Source organism: Aotus nancymaae, unplaced genomic scaffold (genome assembly GCF_030222135.1).
Source record: "Aotus nancymaae isolate 86718 unplaced genomic scaffold, 86718_ANA_hifiasm-v0.15.2.pri h1tg000072l, whole genome shotgun sequence".
Lineage (NCBI taxonomy): Eukaryota > Metazoa > Chordata > Mammalia > Primates > Aotidae > Aotus > Aotus nancymaae.
In genome coordinates, this window is record NW_026988487.1 from 16,328,456 (window position 1) to 16,344,137 (window position 15,682).

Here is a 15,682-nt window from a genome sequence, read left to right on the forward strand (position 1 = left end):
GGTGATCCACCCACCTCTGCCTCCCAAAGTGCTGGGATTACAGGCATGAGCCATGGTACTCAGCCTCCTCATTTCTTTATGGCGCTGAGTTTGCTTATATCAAAAAAACCAAAAGAAAGTTATCCAGATTCCTAACTCGGTCTGGTGTTTCAACTTTACTGTTTAGCTGTATAGAAACCAAAGCATTTCCTTACCTCCATTCCCAGCAGCCAAGTCTCAGGCAGTACTATTTAAAGAAGTTCTTTGGGCCTGGTACGGTGGCTCACGCCTATAATCCCAACTACTCAGGAGGCTGAGGCAGGGAATTGCTTGAACCCGGGAGCCAGAGGTTGCAGTGAGCCAAGATCGCACCACTGCACTCCAGCCTGGGCAACAGAGCAAGATTTCATCCCCCCCACCAAAAAAAAGAAATTCTTTGTCACTCCCTGATATAGAGCATAAATTTGATTTACCTTCAAATTACCCAACATCAACCTGCACTCATTCTCCTGAGATTTAATAAGATGAAGTTTCCATTGCCCTGTTTCAAAAAGCACATGTTGCTGATTTGCACACATTTAATCCTTTGCTGCAAATGTTTCATGTCAATGCAAAACTCTTCATTCTAGATCTTTGGTGTTTAGTAGGATCAGCTACTAAGCTGTATTTTCTTTTGTTCAACATTCTCTGCTAGCAAACCAACAAAATAAGAGATTCATGAACCTCATCCTTCTCCCACTCTTGCCTCAGCATTAGGCCTTACTTAAATAAAAATTTTTGGTGGTATTTCATTAGTTACCAGCTTTGAGGAGAAGTGCCACTTACTTAAAGCAATTGTCTCTGAAATGCATTCTTGACAAATTAGCTTAGCCTAATTGTCTATCCTAAGGGGGATTGTTTTACAGGTTCACATATAAAAGTACCTAAATGATTGGCATCTGAATCCCTCCCTAGTAGATATTGAATTTGGCATAATTTGGCATCAGTGGAGCCAATGACTATACCTGGGATTCAGTGCATATAGAATTGCATTAACTATGACCCTTTAGCCAAGTGGACATAAGACTTTGGCTCTTGGGATTTTCTCAAATGCTAATAAGAACATCCCAAAGAGAATCCATTTACCTTATGATATATAAGAATATTTCAGGTGTGATATTTTGATCTTAATAGGTCCAGTCTAGCTGAGCTGGACATGAATTGAAGAACCAGGATTAGAACTACAAAATGAAACCCAGGCCAAGGGTGGTGGCTCACGTCTTTAATCCCAGCATTTTGGAAGGCCGAGGCAGGTGGATTTCTTGAGACCAGCCTGGGCAACATGACGAAACCCCATCTCTACAAAAAATACAAAAATTAGCCACGTGTGGTGGCGTGCCCTTGTAGTCCCAGCTACTTGGGGGGCTGAGGTGGGAGAATCACCTGAACCCTAGAGGTCAAGACTGTGGTGAGCTGTGATCATTCCACTGAACTCCAGCCTGGGTGACAGATTGAAACACAGTCTCAAAAAAAAAAAAAAGGGAAAAAAAGAAAGAAAATGAATTAAATAGGATTCATTTCCAAAGTATTAAAATTTAATTTATACTTTGTCAGGGTTTCCTGATATTCTTCGCATGGTAATTTAATTCAATAAACATTTGAATACCTATTTTCTAGGTGTTTGTTAGGTGTATATTAGAATCCTTGGTCACCAGAGACTTGACAGTTTTTGCCTATGGATCTAGTATTAAGTTTTAAGCTAATAAAACCTTTTATTTCCTTCCCATCCATGTTGTTTAACAAATTCTAAGTGTATACCTTTTTTAAAAAAATTACAACATTAATAATATAGTGCTCTGGAGAAAATAACCAAAATTCCAGATATTTCTCCTACATATATGTGTTGTTTACTATATGCAAGGGGCTCTTAGACCCAGGGGAGCAGAGGAACCACCAGGGCATGATACCTGCCTTCAGTAGCTTTCAGATCAGAACGGATGGTAGAATGTACATAGATAACTATTTTGACCTCTGTTGTGATATCTGTCATGTTGTACCTTGTACTATATAGTATTCTGATAGTTCGAAGGGACATTTGTGTGGAAGGATCATGTAATAATTATGGCAAAAGTTTTATAACACATTTTTTACCTCAAATTTTTTTAAACAAACTTGTGATCTACTTAAACATTTTTTTTTTTACTAGCAAAAAGCCTTTAACTCTTTTGTTTGTTTGTTTAATCAGCTCATTTTACTGTTAGTACTAGAACATGAATTTTTTTAGAACAAAGACATACTTAGTTCATCTCTTTTTTTTTGGAGACGGAGGTTCACTCTGTCTCCAGGCTGCAGTGCCATGGCACAATCTCAGCTCACTGCAACCCCGACCTCCCAGGTTCAAGCAGTTCTCCTGCCTCAGTCTCCCAAGTAACTGGGATTACAGGCACACACCACCACGCCCTGCTAATTTTTAGTAGAGATGGGGTTTCACCATGTTGGCCAGGATGGTCTTGATCTCTTGACCTCATGATCCGCCCACCTTGGCCTCCCAAAGTGCTGGGATTACAGGCATGAGCCACTGCACGTGGCCAGTTCACCTTTTAGATTCCTTCTTCCACTTTTATTTTTGGGCTTCATCCAAGCCTACCAGTCATTCTCTCTCTTTGCTTTTGTAATGTAGGACTTCTCCCTGAGAAGCTGACTAGATCAGGTAGTGATCATAACATTCCTAAACCAGTAGTGCTGATGGCTCTGTGTATGGAGGGATATTTCATCAAAACCATTTCTCTGAACTTAGACTTAGCCCTGAGTCAGTAATACTTCTGTTTACTACATTTGAAATAGTTCCCTCTTACCCGGGCATAGTGGCACATGCTTGTGGTCCCAGCTACTAGGGAGGCTGAGGTGGGAGGATTGCTTGAGCCCAAGAGTTCAAGTCTAGCCTGGGCAACATCATGAAACCCCTATCTTTTCAAAAGATAGAAAAGAAATATCTTCCTCTTAGAAGAAACCTCAGTCTCTATTTTGAAGCCACTTAAGGTCTCTGAAATGATTTTAATGTTTTAGAGATTGTTTATGGTATCACCTGACCTTTTTTTTCTTGATTTGTTTTCTTTTTCTTTGTTACTATCCTGTGTTTAAGGGAGAAAAATAATTTTAAATTGAGCGATTTATTGGTATAATTCTTGCTAATTTTTAAATCTAATTTTTAGCTTAATTTTTAATTTAAACTAAAATTCTTAGTTTTAATATAGGTGGTAAAAATTGTATCTACAAAATTGTAAGTTATATCGTTTATTTACCAAATATAATATTTAGGAAATGAATGGTCAGAGTTCAATAATTAAAACCAGATTCCTTCTGAAAACCAAGGGAACCTTATAATTATCTAGTGTCTAATTGTATTTCACCCTTTTTTTAATCTTATGGACATCACTCACTTGTTTTTTTCTTCCATTCTTTGTAAAGCTTCTCTGCCTTGCTCTAAATCAGCAGTTTTCATGCAGCTGTTCCCTCATCAAGGTACTCTTTACTTTCATCATCTTTGCACGAAATACTGCTTACTCCACACTTATCCTGGGCGCATAGCATGAGACTTTACTCACCAGTCCCTGTAAGCTCAGTCTGGCTTAGGCACTTGAGGAACTTGTAAAGCCACCACTTTATAAGGTCTTGGTACTTACTGGCATTGCAGAGGCAGTGTGTGGCCTATCTTGGTTAAGGAGCTGCTGATACTGACCCTGAACAATGAAGATGTAATCCCAGACCTGGACTAACAAAGGCAGGTTAATAAGAAACTCAAGAGAGAGTTAATAGAGAAAAAGCAGAATATGTAGCTTGATTAAGTTTTTTTTTTTAGCTTAGAAAATAACTTGTTTTCCCCAAATAGAAAGCCAACACCAGTGTTTCCTTAGAAATTAAAGCTGGCTGTCTACTCAATCACCTGAGGTTAAAAAAGGAATATGGCCGGGTGTGATGGCTCACACCTGTAATCCTAGCACTTTGGGAGGCTGAGGCAGGCAGATCACTTAAGTCTAGGAGTTCAAGACCACCCTGGATAACGTGGAGAAACCCTCTCTCTACAAAAAATACAAAAAGCTCTTCACAGGGCTGAGGTGGGAGGTTGAGGCTATGGTAAGCTGAGAGATTGCACCACTGCACTCCAGCCTGAGTGACAGAGCAAGACTGTCTCAAAAAAAAAAAAAAAAAGGAATATGATCATTAGCTGTAAGGACTAAGAAGAAAAATTTGACATATTTATGTCCAATTTATAAAAGATGCCTTTTCTTTTATTGACCTGTAATTATTATACAAAAAGATTACACCTAAACAGAAAAAGTACAGTGGAGTACAGTGGATTACAGTGGTGTGATCTCAGCTCACGGCAGCCTCCACCTCCCAGGTTCAAGCGATTCTCTTGCCTCACCCTCCTGAGTAGCTGGAATTACAGGTGTGCTCCGCCAAGCCTGGATAATTTTTTTTGTATTTTCAGTAGAGACAGGGTTTCACCATGTTGGCCAGGCTGGTCTCAAACTCCTGACCTCAAGTGATCTGCCTGCCTTAGCCTCTCAAAGTGCTGGGATTACAGGCATGAGCCACTGTACCCAGCCAAAAATTCTTACAGTTATAATTTTGTATATTTAGCTCAAAATAAAAATATTTCTAAGTATATATTTAATATGCCTCCCTGAATGTATTTACTGTAGCTTAAAAACAAGCTGTAGCTATCTTTTCTTCTAAGAAGATTTATTCTATTTTGTGCTTATTTATATTAGCTTCACTAATTTTACATATTCTAGCATAAAATTAAAGTCCTAGTATTTGTTCTAAAACTCCTTTCAGTGTATCACCTGGTCTTTTACTTTAGATATTAGAAGCATCTTAATTTGTGGAGTAATTATACTATCTGTGTGCAAAAATTCTTCACATAGATTATTTTATCTAACAACCCTTTGAAATAGACAAGCCTGCTGTTATCCTTAATTGCCAGATTAAGAATTAGAACTAAAGAGTACTGAGCCAGACAGTCCTCAAATCTGGGTCTTCTGACATGTTTGACTTCTCCTATATGTAATAATAATTTTCTAATAAGTTTGCCATATGCAATATGAAATAAACTAAATGCAGAGTCAGGTAACCTACTAGTCCTCCTGCACAGGTGGCGGGAGATTTGGGTTATTAGTCTGTCATTTTTTTAGCGTAACTTCTCACAAATTACCTAACACATTTTTCCTTAGCTTTTCAAGAGTTAAAAGTGATTCAGTTCTTTTATTATTTCATGATACTATTGTAACTGATTATTTCAGTTTAGGAAACCAAAAGTGCTTTTAAAAAATAGGTGACTAAAAAATTGTCAGGCTGGAGCTACATCATTAGTTGTAAAAATACACAAACCCTGTGCCCGGTGCAGTGGCTCACGCCTGTAATCCCAGCACTTTTTGGGAGGCTGAGGTGGGAGGATCTCCTGAGGTCAGGGGTTTGAGACCAGCCTGACCAACATGGAGGAACCCTGTTTCTATTAAAAATACAAAATTATCCAGGTGTGGTGGCACACACTTGTAATCCCAGCTACTGGGGAGGCTGAGGTGAGAGAATCGCTTGAACCTGGGAGGTAGAGGCTGCAGTGAGCCAAGATCACGCCATTGCACTCCAGCCTGGGCAACCAGAGTGAAACTCCATCTCAAAAAAAAAAAAAAAAAATACACAAACCCTGATACCTGCCTTCAAGGCACTCACGTTTTAGCAGGGGAGATAGACACATAACTTCAATAACAACAAGGTAACCTAATCATTTTCCCTAGCTACTCAAATTCACTAAATTTTGGCCGGTAATACCTTCTAGTTTGGATTTTGTCTTTAACAAGAACCACCACAATTTATTGAAACATAATACTACTGATATACTGCTGTAGAGACTGTCCAGCTGTTTCTGCTATGCATGTTTGTAACTTGCTGCATGTTTGACCACAGCGTATCTGTGGGGTCATTTAAGCTAACTACTGAGGACCACAGAAGTTTTAGCTGTATTTCCTTTGGGTGGTAACCTCTGGGTTTCTGTCAGTCACTTTGTAGTTTTCTCTTTTTGTGTCCACCAAAGGCCAGAAGAGGGAACCAATGCTTCAGGGGCAAAAGAGAGACCAGAATGCAAAACTTTAAAGGGGTTGTAATGAAAAGAAGTGCAGCCCCAAGGCCTTCTCCCTAACTTAAAATATGGCATGTACCATATTTTATGCAGGATGTGTTCTGTCTGCAGTGGAACAATCTGTCGGATAATCTGAGAGTTTTTCCTATGGGACATTGAAGCAAAATCCTTCATCAGCTCATAAAGAGATTTCTAGATTTCATTCTAGATCATAAAAAGAAAGAATGCTACCAAAATTCTTAGAAGTGATAATTACACTTAGAAACTTAAATGCCAGAACTAAATACTATGATCATTCTATTTCATACTACCTTGGCTTTTTGAAGATATATTTTTTAACATATATTTTGGTGTAAATATAATGCATTTTAATTTTTTTTTACTTTGCAAGATTTTTGTTAGTTTCTCCTTTTATCTTTACAGTAAAACATCTTTGCTGTGAAGTTGAACTTAGGAATCACAGTCACACCACATTTACCTATGTGTGATTTATACAATTGGGTCACTAGGTAGGAAGAAAACATACATTCCAAAAACAAGAATTGAGATGAAAAATGAATTTGAGAATAGAAGTAGAATATCAATATTTGATATGGTGTCGAAGCTTTTGGTTATAAGTGACGGGGCTGACAAGTCACTGTACTTTTATATTTTTAATTAATGTGCTCATTAGGAAAAAAGTTGGAAAATTCCGAAAAAAGGAAAAAATTACTCACAATCCTATCATTCTAAGGTAGATAACCACTGTTTATTAACATTTTGGTGCATTTCTTTCCAGTTTCTTTACATACTTGAGGTCATAGTATGTGAACAGCTTTATAGCTTGTTTTGTACCCTCAACATTTAACAGGAGATTAGACCTTTAAAACTGAGGTTTGATGGTTACTTGCTTCACAAAACAGAAAGTGGAATGTTCTTAGCACTTCTTTAAGATACTTCACCCTAGTGACTTCATCTACATTACTACAATTTTTGTAATTTAAATTCTCAAGAAGCAGGCCCTTGTGCCCAAACAGAAGCATTGCCACCCGTGTAATGACTGTTGTCCCCTCAGAGGAGGCCGTGGTCTAGTAGTAGTAAGACACACAAGAACAAGCCCCAGGGTAGCAGATTGCTGACAGAACCACAAGGCCTTCCTAGTGGTCATCCATGCTTCATGCCCCTCCTGCACGCGGGCCAGCTCCAAGTTGTTTCAAACCTTTGTCTTTTTAAGGTCCTAGTTTTGCCTGAATCTTATTTCCTATTAAAGAAACAACACAGAATTACTGGACTTGAAACTTGTAGGGAAATTTTAGGAAATGGAAGGTCAAATATTCTGACAAATTCATAATTTTAAATGGAGGATGCCAGAGGGGAGAAACAAAAAGTTCTGTCTTTTCAACTAAAAATATTATACCACTCCCTGGAGATCAGGGATTGCACACTTTGGGACTCTGAATTATAGGGATCTAACTATCCCATTTTAAAATTGAAGCATTCAGTTCAGTATTAATTGAAAATAATTTTTCTTTTTTTTTTCCTCTTTTTCTTTTTTTATAACCTGGCAACTTCCATTTAATAATTTTTCAATTCATTGAAAAAATAACTAGATTTTATAGAAAAACAAAAATGAATAATAATGATCTTTACCCTTCTAGGTAGTAGGATGTACTTAGTAACTTAGTAGAGGAAATGAGATGGATGTACAAGTTGTGGAATTACAGGCAAATTAATTTAAAAGCAAGCAAGGAGAAAGTAGTTCTGGCAAGAGAATAATGCATCATGAAGGAAAAGGAGATGAGAAAAAAATAGGGGTTGAATTTTATCTTGTAGAGATAGGCAAGACAATTAAAAGAGCCTTCACAGATATACATCCCAAAGAAGTTCAAGGCACAGTCCAGAGATTATGAGCAGCTTTCTTACAATTTTCTTCTTTTGTAAATAGCTCTGGAGAGGATGCAGATAAATACACAGAAGAGATTTAAATTGACCAGAATTTTGTTACCCAGAGAAAAGTTCTGTGAATGTTGCTAGTCATCTTTCTATGCATATGATTAGATTAGAACGTGACTAACCTTAAAAATTTTAATCAATAAAAGGTTTTTTTTAAAGATTTGAATAGAACAGATTTTCAGTGGTGGTTCAGCTATGCTTGCTTTCTGAAGAAATGTCACTGATGTTTTTCATTGCACTCATATGCCTGACGCAGTGCACATGTTCATAAACAATCACTGACAAATGCCTGTATTCCTTTGACAGCATTTCAGATTTTCAAGACAGCAAATCTCTGTTGAGCCTGTGTAAACCAGGCCATGTGCTTATAGATGCCTGATACTCTTGAGTTGAATTCAGTGCTGAATCCAAATGAAGGATGAGTGGCTCCTAGAGGGGGATCATCCCAAGTTCATTTCCTGTTCATGAGCCAACAGATAACTAACTGGGTGGATCTGTGTACATTTTCTGTAACATAATGAATAATTCTTGACTTGAAATACTACTTTTTGTCCAAAGATGGAAATTTTTCAATTCTAAAATTTAAAATTTAAGTCCAAATTACCTGAAATCTTGCCATACAGACATAAAGTATATTTACTTTTTAGTCCTTTGGCTTCTGACAGAGATAAAATATTTTGGCAAATGTTTACCCAGCCCTACCCCCAGCCCCCCAGTGCGTGGGTGTTTTTTTCCTACTCCAAAAATGGTGGTCATCTTTCTATATCAGTAAAGATCAATCAGTAATGTACATTTTGATGCAAACTACTAAAACTCTGCAGCTATTTGCTCTCCCACCAAAAGTTATGCCAGAAGTAGGTTTAATCAGTCTAATGTTGGAAGTAAATTGTATTGATGTGTAACAGAAAAGTACACAAATTGTAAGTTTACAGCTTAATGAACTTTTAAGAAGTAAACACGCTTGAAAATCCATTATCTACATCAAGAAGCAGAACGTTACCAGCACCCCAAGAAGCCATCCTCAAGTCCCCTTAAGTCAATACTTCCGCAAGGGTAACCACCATCTTATTACCCAATTTGTAATCTTCCCTAATGTGATAAGTTTAAAAAAAAATCTAATTTTAGTTTCTGGTTAATTTTCTGAAGTTACTGCTTAGATTATTTATAAAATTCATTGGGGTGGGGTGCAGTGGCTCAAGCCTGGGTAACATAGTGAGACCCAATTGCTAGACAAATTTTAAAATTAGCTGGACATGGTGGCGCATGCATCTGTAGTCCTAGCTATTTGGAAGGCTGAGGCAAGAGGATGGCTTGAGCCCAGAAGTTCAAGGTTGTAGTGAGCTGTGATCACACCACTGACTCCAGCCTGGGCGACAGTCTCTAAATAAATAAATAAATTAATTAATTAATAATCATTGTTAGGCCTAGCTTTTGGAGGTTTAATCTCCTCCTCGAGAGAAATAAATAGCATCTGTTGAAGGTTGCAGAATGTGAAATGACTTGCCCTAGTTGAAAAGAAGCAAAGATTGTACAGTATGACCTTTGTGTGATATATTATTTTCTCAGTAAACAGTTTCTTTGGGACAGGCACTGTAATTAAAAAATAAAAAGCATCTGAGTTTTCTTTGAAATGACAAATTTGCTGGAAAGATCAATACTTTCTGCTGCTGGAGAGTATATTCTGTTTATAAACGTGAATAAGGATATGAATGAGGCTAGAAGCTGACCTCTGCTGGAAGTTTCTGGTATGATTTGGAGGGTGGAAACCTAGTCTTCCCTGGTGGCTGCTAGCCTTTCATTTAGTTCAAGCCTGCCTGCCTCTAGCTTTTCCTTGCAACTTCTCTTTTCATTTTTCCTGTGCTATTTTCTGCTATGACAGCAAATTTTGCCTAACAAAATGTGGTTTTCCATGTGACATTACCTTAATAAACAATCTAGCAATTGACTGTTAAACTGAAATGTGCATAAGCAATTTGCCAGGTTGTATCTCATCACAAATATAGTCACATGCCGAATAACAACATTGCAGTCAACAACAGACCACATATACATATAGGCAGTGGTCCTGTAAGATTATAATACTAGATTTTTGCTGTACATTTTCTATGTTTAGATATACAAATACCATTGTGTTACAACTGCATACAGTACACAGTATGGTAACCTGCTGGACAGGTTTGTAGCCTGGGAGAAATAGGCTATACCATATAGCCTTGGTGTGTAGTTGGCTATGCCATCCAAGTTCATGTAAGTACACTCCACGATATTTGCACAGACAAAATTGCCTAATGACAGTTGTTTCCTAGAATGTATCCCCATTGTTAAGCGACACATATCTGTAATGAAATTCAGTCCCAGAAGGAAGAGAAGAAGTAACTGTTCTGTTTTTCTCCAGGAATCGACAAGGAGAACGTTGAACTCTCCCCTACCACTGGCCATTGTAACAGTGGACGAACTCGCCACGGATCCGCAAGCCAAGTGCAGAAGCAAAGAAGTGCTGGCAGTTTCAAACGTAATAGCATTAAGAAGATCGTGTGAAGCTTGCTTGCTTTCATTTTTAAATCAACTTAACATGGGCTCTTCACTAGTGACCCCTTCCCTGTCCTTGCCCCATCCCCCCATGTTGTAATGCTGCACTTCCTGTTTTATAATGAACCCATCCGGTTTGCCATGTTGCCAGATGATCAACTCTTGGAAGCATTGCCTAAATTTAATGCTGCCTTTTCTTTAACTTTTTTTTCTTCTACTTTTGGCGTGTATCCGGTATATGTAAGTGTTCAGAACAACTGCAAAGAAAGTGGGAGGTCAGTAAACTTTTAACTGAGAACATCTCAGTTGTAAGAGAGGATGAATTCTTGAATACTGCTACTGCTGGCCAGTGATGAAAGCCATTTGCACAGAGCTCTGCCTTCTGTGGTTTTCCCTTCTTCATCCTACAGAGTAAAGTGTTAGTCCTATTTAATACACTTTTCAAGATAGAAGTTTATGAGAGAAATAATATTATAACCCCAGTATGTTTAATCTTTTAGCTGTGGCCTTTTTTCTAACCTTACAAAACCGAACCAACCATAGAGGTCAAGCCTCAGTGACTTGATACCATAAAGCCACAGACAAGGTACTTGGGGTGGGGGGAGGGAAATTTCATATTTTATAGTGGATTCTTAAGAAATACTAACACTTGAGTATTAGCAATAATTACAGGAAAATAAGTATGACCACATATATCTTAACATTACTGAATTAAAACTATGGCTTCTAAGTCCTTATCCAAACTCAGTCATCCAAACTAGCTTATTTGTTTCTCCAGTTGATTATCTTTTAATTTTTAATTTTGCTAAAGGTGATTTTTTGTGTGTTTTGCTTTTTGTAAACCAAAACTATACTAAGTATAGTAATTATATATACATATATATATACATATATATGTGTGTGTGTGTATGTGTGTATATATATATATATATGTATATGTTTTCCCTCTTCCTCTTCTTTCCTAAATAATTCTGAGCAGGGTAATCAGTGAACAAAGTATTGAAAATTGTTCCCAGAAAGTAATTTTCATAGATGTTTTCATTAGCTCCATAGCAAAATGGAATGGTACGTGACATTTAGGGTAGCTGATATTTTTATTTTGTTAAATAATTTCCAAGAATAGAGTATGGTGTATATTATCATAAATTTCTTTGATAAGATGTATTTTGAATGTCTTTTAATTTTCCTCCTCCCCTCCAAAAAATCAGAAACCTCTTAAGAAAACAATGCTAGAATTGCATTTAATCACTGTGAAAAGACTGGTCAGCCTGCATTAGTATGACAATAGGGGGGCCATTAGAGTTGCTGCTATACTGGTGGTATGGATTATTATGGCATTGGAATTTTCATAGTAATGCAGATCCAATTTCTTTGTGGTACCTGCAGTGTACAAAATAATTTGACTTCAGTGAGCATATTGGTATCTGGATGTTCCAATATAGAACTAAACCATATTTATTACAAAAAGATATTAATCCCTCTACTCCCAGGTTCCCTTTGTATGTTAAGATATAATGGCTTTGGGAGGGGAAAAAAGAAACCTAGAGGAGAGGGGAGTTTCCTGTAGTGCTCTTCATTAGAGAATTTCAGTAAATTAAATTCCACAGCTAATTCAATAAATAATGGTACATTTAAGTGTTCTGATTTTAATAATATAACACATTTCACATTTATCCACACAGTAACAATGTAATATGTTAATGTAAATAAAATTGTTTTTGATACTCAGAAATAACAAGAATTTAATTTTTTTAATTTGTTTACAGTCCTGGGAAAAGTAAGAATTATTTGCCAAAATAAAAGGAAAGAAAACCTTAGTATTATTAGTGACTTTAACATAGAATTGTTGGAAATATTGAAGACAGGTGCAATTTACTAAACTTTTGCTTTTGACTATTGTAGAGGCTGCATTAGAAGAAAATGTTTATAATAACAGAGCAACTAAGACTATAAAGAAGCTAAAATTAGAACTGAGTTTAGAAATAGATCAGTAACCCAGTGCCAAGGATGCCAAGCTGCCACTGTGGTCTTGGCTCTCCCACAACCCAGTGTTTGTGGGGTAAGTTTCAAGTTTCTAGGCCGTGGAGTAGCAGGCAATGTAAGCCTTTAATAACTTTAGTTCAATATTTTTCTTTTTTCTTGTTGTTGGTTTGGTGCATATAATGGTGGGTGTTAATGCTATTTTGCTCTTCCCATCAAAATAGAGAAACTTCCAGAGGTTTACTGTTAAAAATATTGATCTTTGCATAAACAAGTTTACCAAGGTATAGTATTTCATTCCTCCTGAAATGATCAGCGTTGCACAAATCAAAATTGAGCTGCCTTTGAACTGCAAAAATACTTTTGACTAGTACATCCTAGGAATTTGAAAACTTACTAAGGTTTAAAATTTACCTTGTTTAAAGACTTTTGAGGAAAATCTAGCTTTCCAAGTAACTAAAATGTACATGAGATAAACCTCTCACCACTATGTGTTCCCTGAGAAATGCAACACTTTTTTAGTCTTCATACTTTATAATCTATAAATGAAATTCTGAAGTTTAGAGCAAGTTGCCCATTTTTGTGTAATTGACATAAGTTCTGTTAAGAATATTATAAGTAATTCATCTTCAGTTTGTTGTTGTTTCCCCTGACTTTTAAAGAGGGAAACGGGAACTCAGTCATGTTTTTGTCCTGCATAATCTACCTGTTATGCCATTACTCCCATCCAAGGGGCACACCCTTAGTTGCCGAGATGGAGATGCAGTTCACTAGCTTTGGGACAAAGTGGCTAGAGCTCTGTCTTCCGTTAACTCAACACCTGTCCCTGACTGAGCCAGGTGCCCAGGACACATCCTGAACAGTCAGCTTCTATCCTGTGTCCTAGTCGGGGAGACAGAGTGTCAGCCAGCAACACTCCCAAGTTTGTAGGTTTTAGGAGTTTTCAGTTTGTTTGGGCTTTTTGTTTTTTGGTTTTGTTTCTACATCCTCCCTGACTCCCAGGCATAATGAGGCATGTCGTACTCAATGTTATGCAATGAATTTAGACAAAAATTCATTCTTAGTGTCAGCCACACAATTTTTTTTTTAATGCAGTATATTCACCTGTAAATAGTTTGTGTAAAATTTGACAGAAAAGTATATTTACTACACTGTAAATACATGTGATGATATATTGTATTATTTTGCTTTTTTGTAAAGCAGTTAGTTGCTGCACATGGATAACAACAAAAATTTGATTATTCTCGTGTTAGTATTGTTAACTTCTTCTTGCGACTGCGTTACATCATTTAAAGAAAATGCTGTGTATTGTAAACTTACATTGTATATGATAACTTACTCTCCTTTCCATCGGGCCTAAACTTTGGCAGTTCCTTTGTCTCCAACCTTGTTAATACTATAAGCAGTTGTATGCCAACAGGAAAAATACTGCCCAGCAAACAAAATCGATCATTGTAGGAGAAAATCATAGACATCCATTTCAGATCTTTATTGTTCCTCACCCCATTTTCCTCTTTGTGTATGTACTCCCCACCCCCCTTTTTTTAAGTAAAATGTAAATTCAATCTGCTCTAAGGTATGAGGAGTTATTTAATTTCTTCACATGTATCCACCTCTGTTTTCTCACTTCCCCCGAGTCTTCTCAGTTCTTTTGAAACATTAAGGCCATTTTCTTTAAGGATGTTTTTGGCTTTCCGACTCCCCATGGGAAAGATCTTTCCATTTCCAGAACTTCGCCACACTAAAAGTGAAATATTTTGGTGAAATGCTTTTTTAGGGCCTGCCAACCTCAGGTGAGTCTATTCTCTGGGATAAGCTGGCTTCTGTTAAAATGAAGCCAGTCAGAAATGTCAGGGCATCCCAAGATTGACCAGTCAGAGGGTAGTTCTCTCCAACTTTTCAGCTTTCCTACTATTGAAGCTTCTGTGACGCTACACATGTACACAATGTAAACCACCTCCCCTGGCTCAGCTGCCCCATGTTACTATTTCACTTAATTGATTATGTGGGGTACCTCCCCTGATCAATGGAGAAAGAACCCAGCCCAGACCCAGTTGGCAGGACAGAGCTATCAGAAGGGTAATCGTGTCTGACGTTCAACAAAGGACTAAAAAAGACCATGTGACAGATACCTGCAGGTCTGAGGCAAATACTGGTCTGTTTATGGGCGGGCTTGGAAAGTAGGGGTACCTCACCTGGGTCCCCATCCCAATCCCCTAAGGTAAAGGCAAACTCTCCAGGGATGGGCTGTGGGGAGAAAGAGGGTGTGTTTAAGCTTCCTTTTTTTTTTTTTTTTGAGACGGAGTTTCTCTCTTGTTACCCAGGCTGGAGTGCAATGGCGCGATCTCGGCTCACCGCAACCTCCGCCTCCTGGGTTCGGGCAATTCTCCTGCCTCAGCCTCCTGAGTAGCTGGGATTACAGGCACGCACCACCATGCCCAGCTAAGTTTTTGTATTTTTAGTAGAGATGGGATTTCACCATGTTGAGCAGGATGATCTTGAGCTCTTGACCTCGTGATCCCCTGCCTCAGCTTCCCAAAGTGCTGGGATTACAGGCGTGAGCCTCCGCGCCCGGCAGCTTCTTCTTTTTTTTTTTTTTGAGACGGAGTTGCACTCTTGTTGCCTAGGCTGGAGTGCAAAGACGTGATCTTGGCTTACCACAACCTCCGCTTTCCTGGTTCAAGCAATTCTCCTGCCTCAGCCTCCCAAGTAGCTGAGATTACAGGATCTCACAATGATGCCTGGCTAATTTTATATTTTTATTAGAGATAAGGTTTCCTCCATGTTGGTCAGGCTAGTCTCGAACTCCCAACCTCAGGTGATCCGCCCGCCTCAGCCTCCCAAAGTGCTGGGATTACACGCATGAGCCGCTGCGCCCCGAGTGTTTAAACTTCTTAAGCGATTTTACTGAGCACCAGTGGTTTAAAGACCACTGGAGTAGAGAACTGAAAACTCAAATACTGCAAATAGCTGCCTTTTCCCTGCGGCCTAAAGCATCTTATAAGGTCCAAACTAGGGGGATGTCTTTAGGGTAGTCACCCTCTAGATCAGAGCCCTCCATTCCTGGACAACAAGCTCCCTGAGGACATGGGCCACTTAGTACATCTTGTATGGGCCTCTCTGCCTGTTGTTTGCTTTGCT

The 15,682-nt window shown here is 38.2% G+C and overlaps 1 protein-coding gene across 3 annotated transcripts in view; it reads left to right on the forward strand.

Moving 5' to 3' along the window:
* The window catches only part of NF1 (neurofibromin 1), a 309,766-nt gene extending 295,655 nt beyond the window's left edge, over positions 1–14,111 (forward strand). For 2 of the 3 annotated variants that reach the window (XM_064367666.1, XM_064367667.1), the window contains one exon: positions 10,428–14,111. In XM_064367666.1, coding sequence (XP_064223736.1) covers positions 10,428–10,570 — 143 coding nt within the window. In that variant the 3' untranslated portion in view covers positions 10,571–14,111. Of the gene's footprint in view, positions 1–3,426; positions 3,481–10,427 lie in introns of all 3 variants that reach the window. The other variant, XM_064367665.1, reaches the window with a different exon arrangement.
* The last annotated feature ends 1,571 nt before the right edge of the window (positions 14,112–15,682 follow it).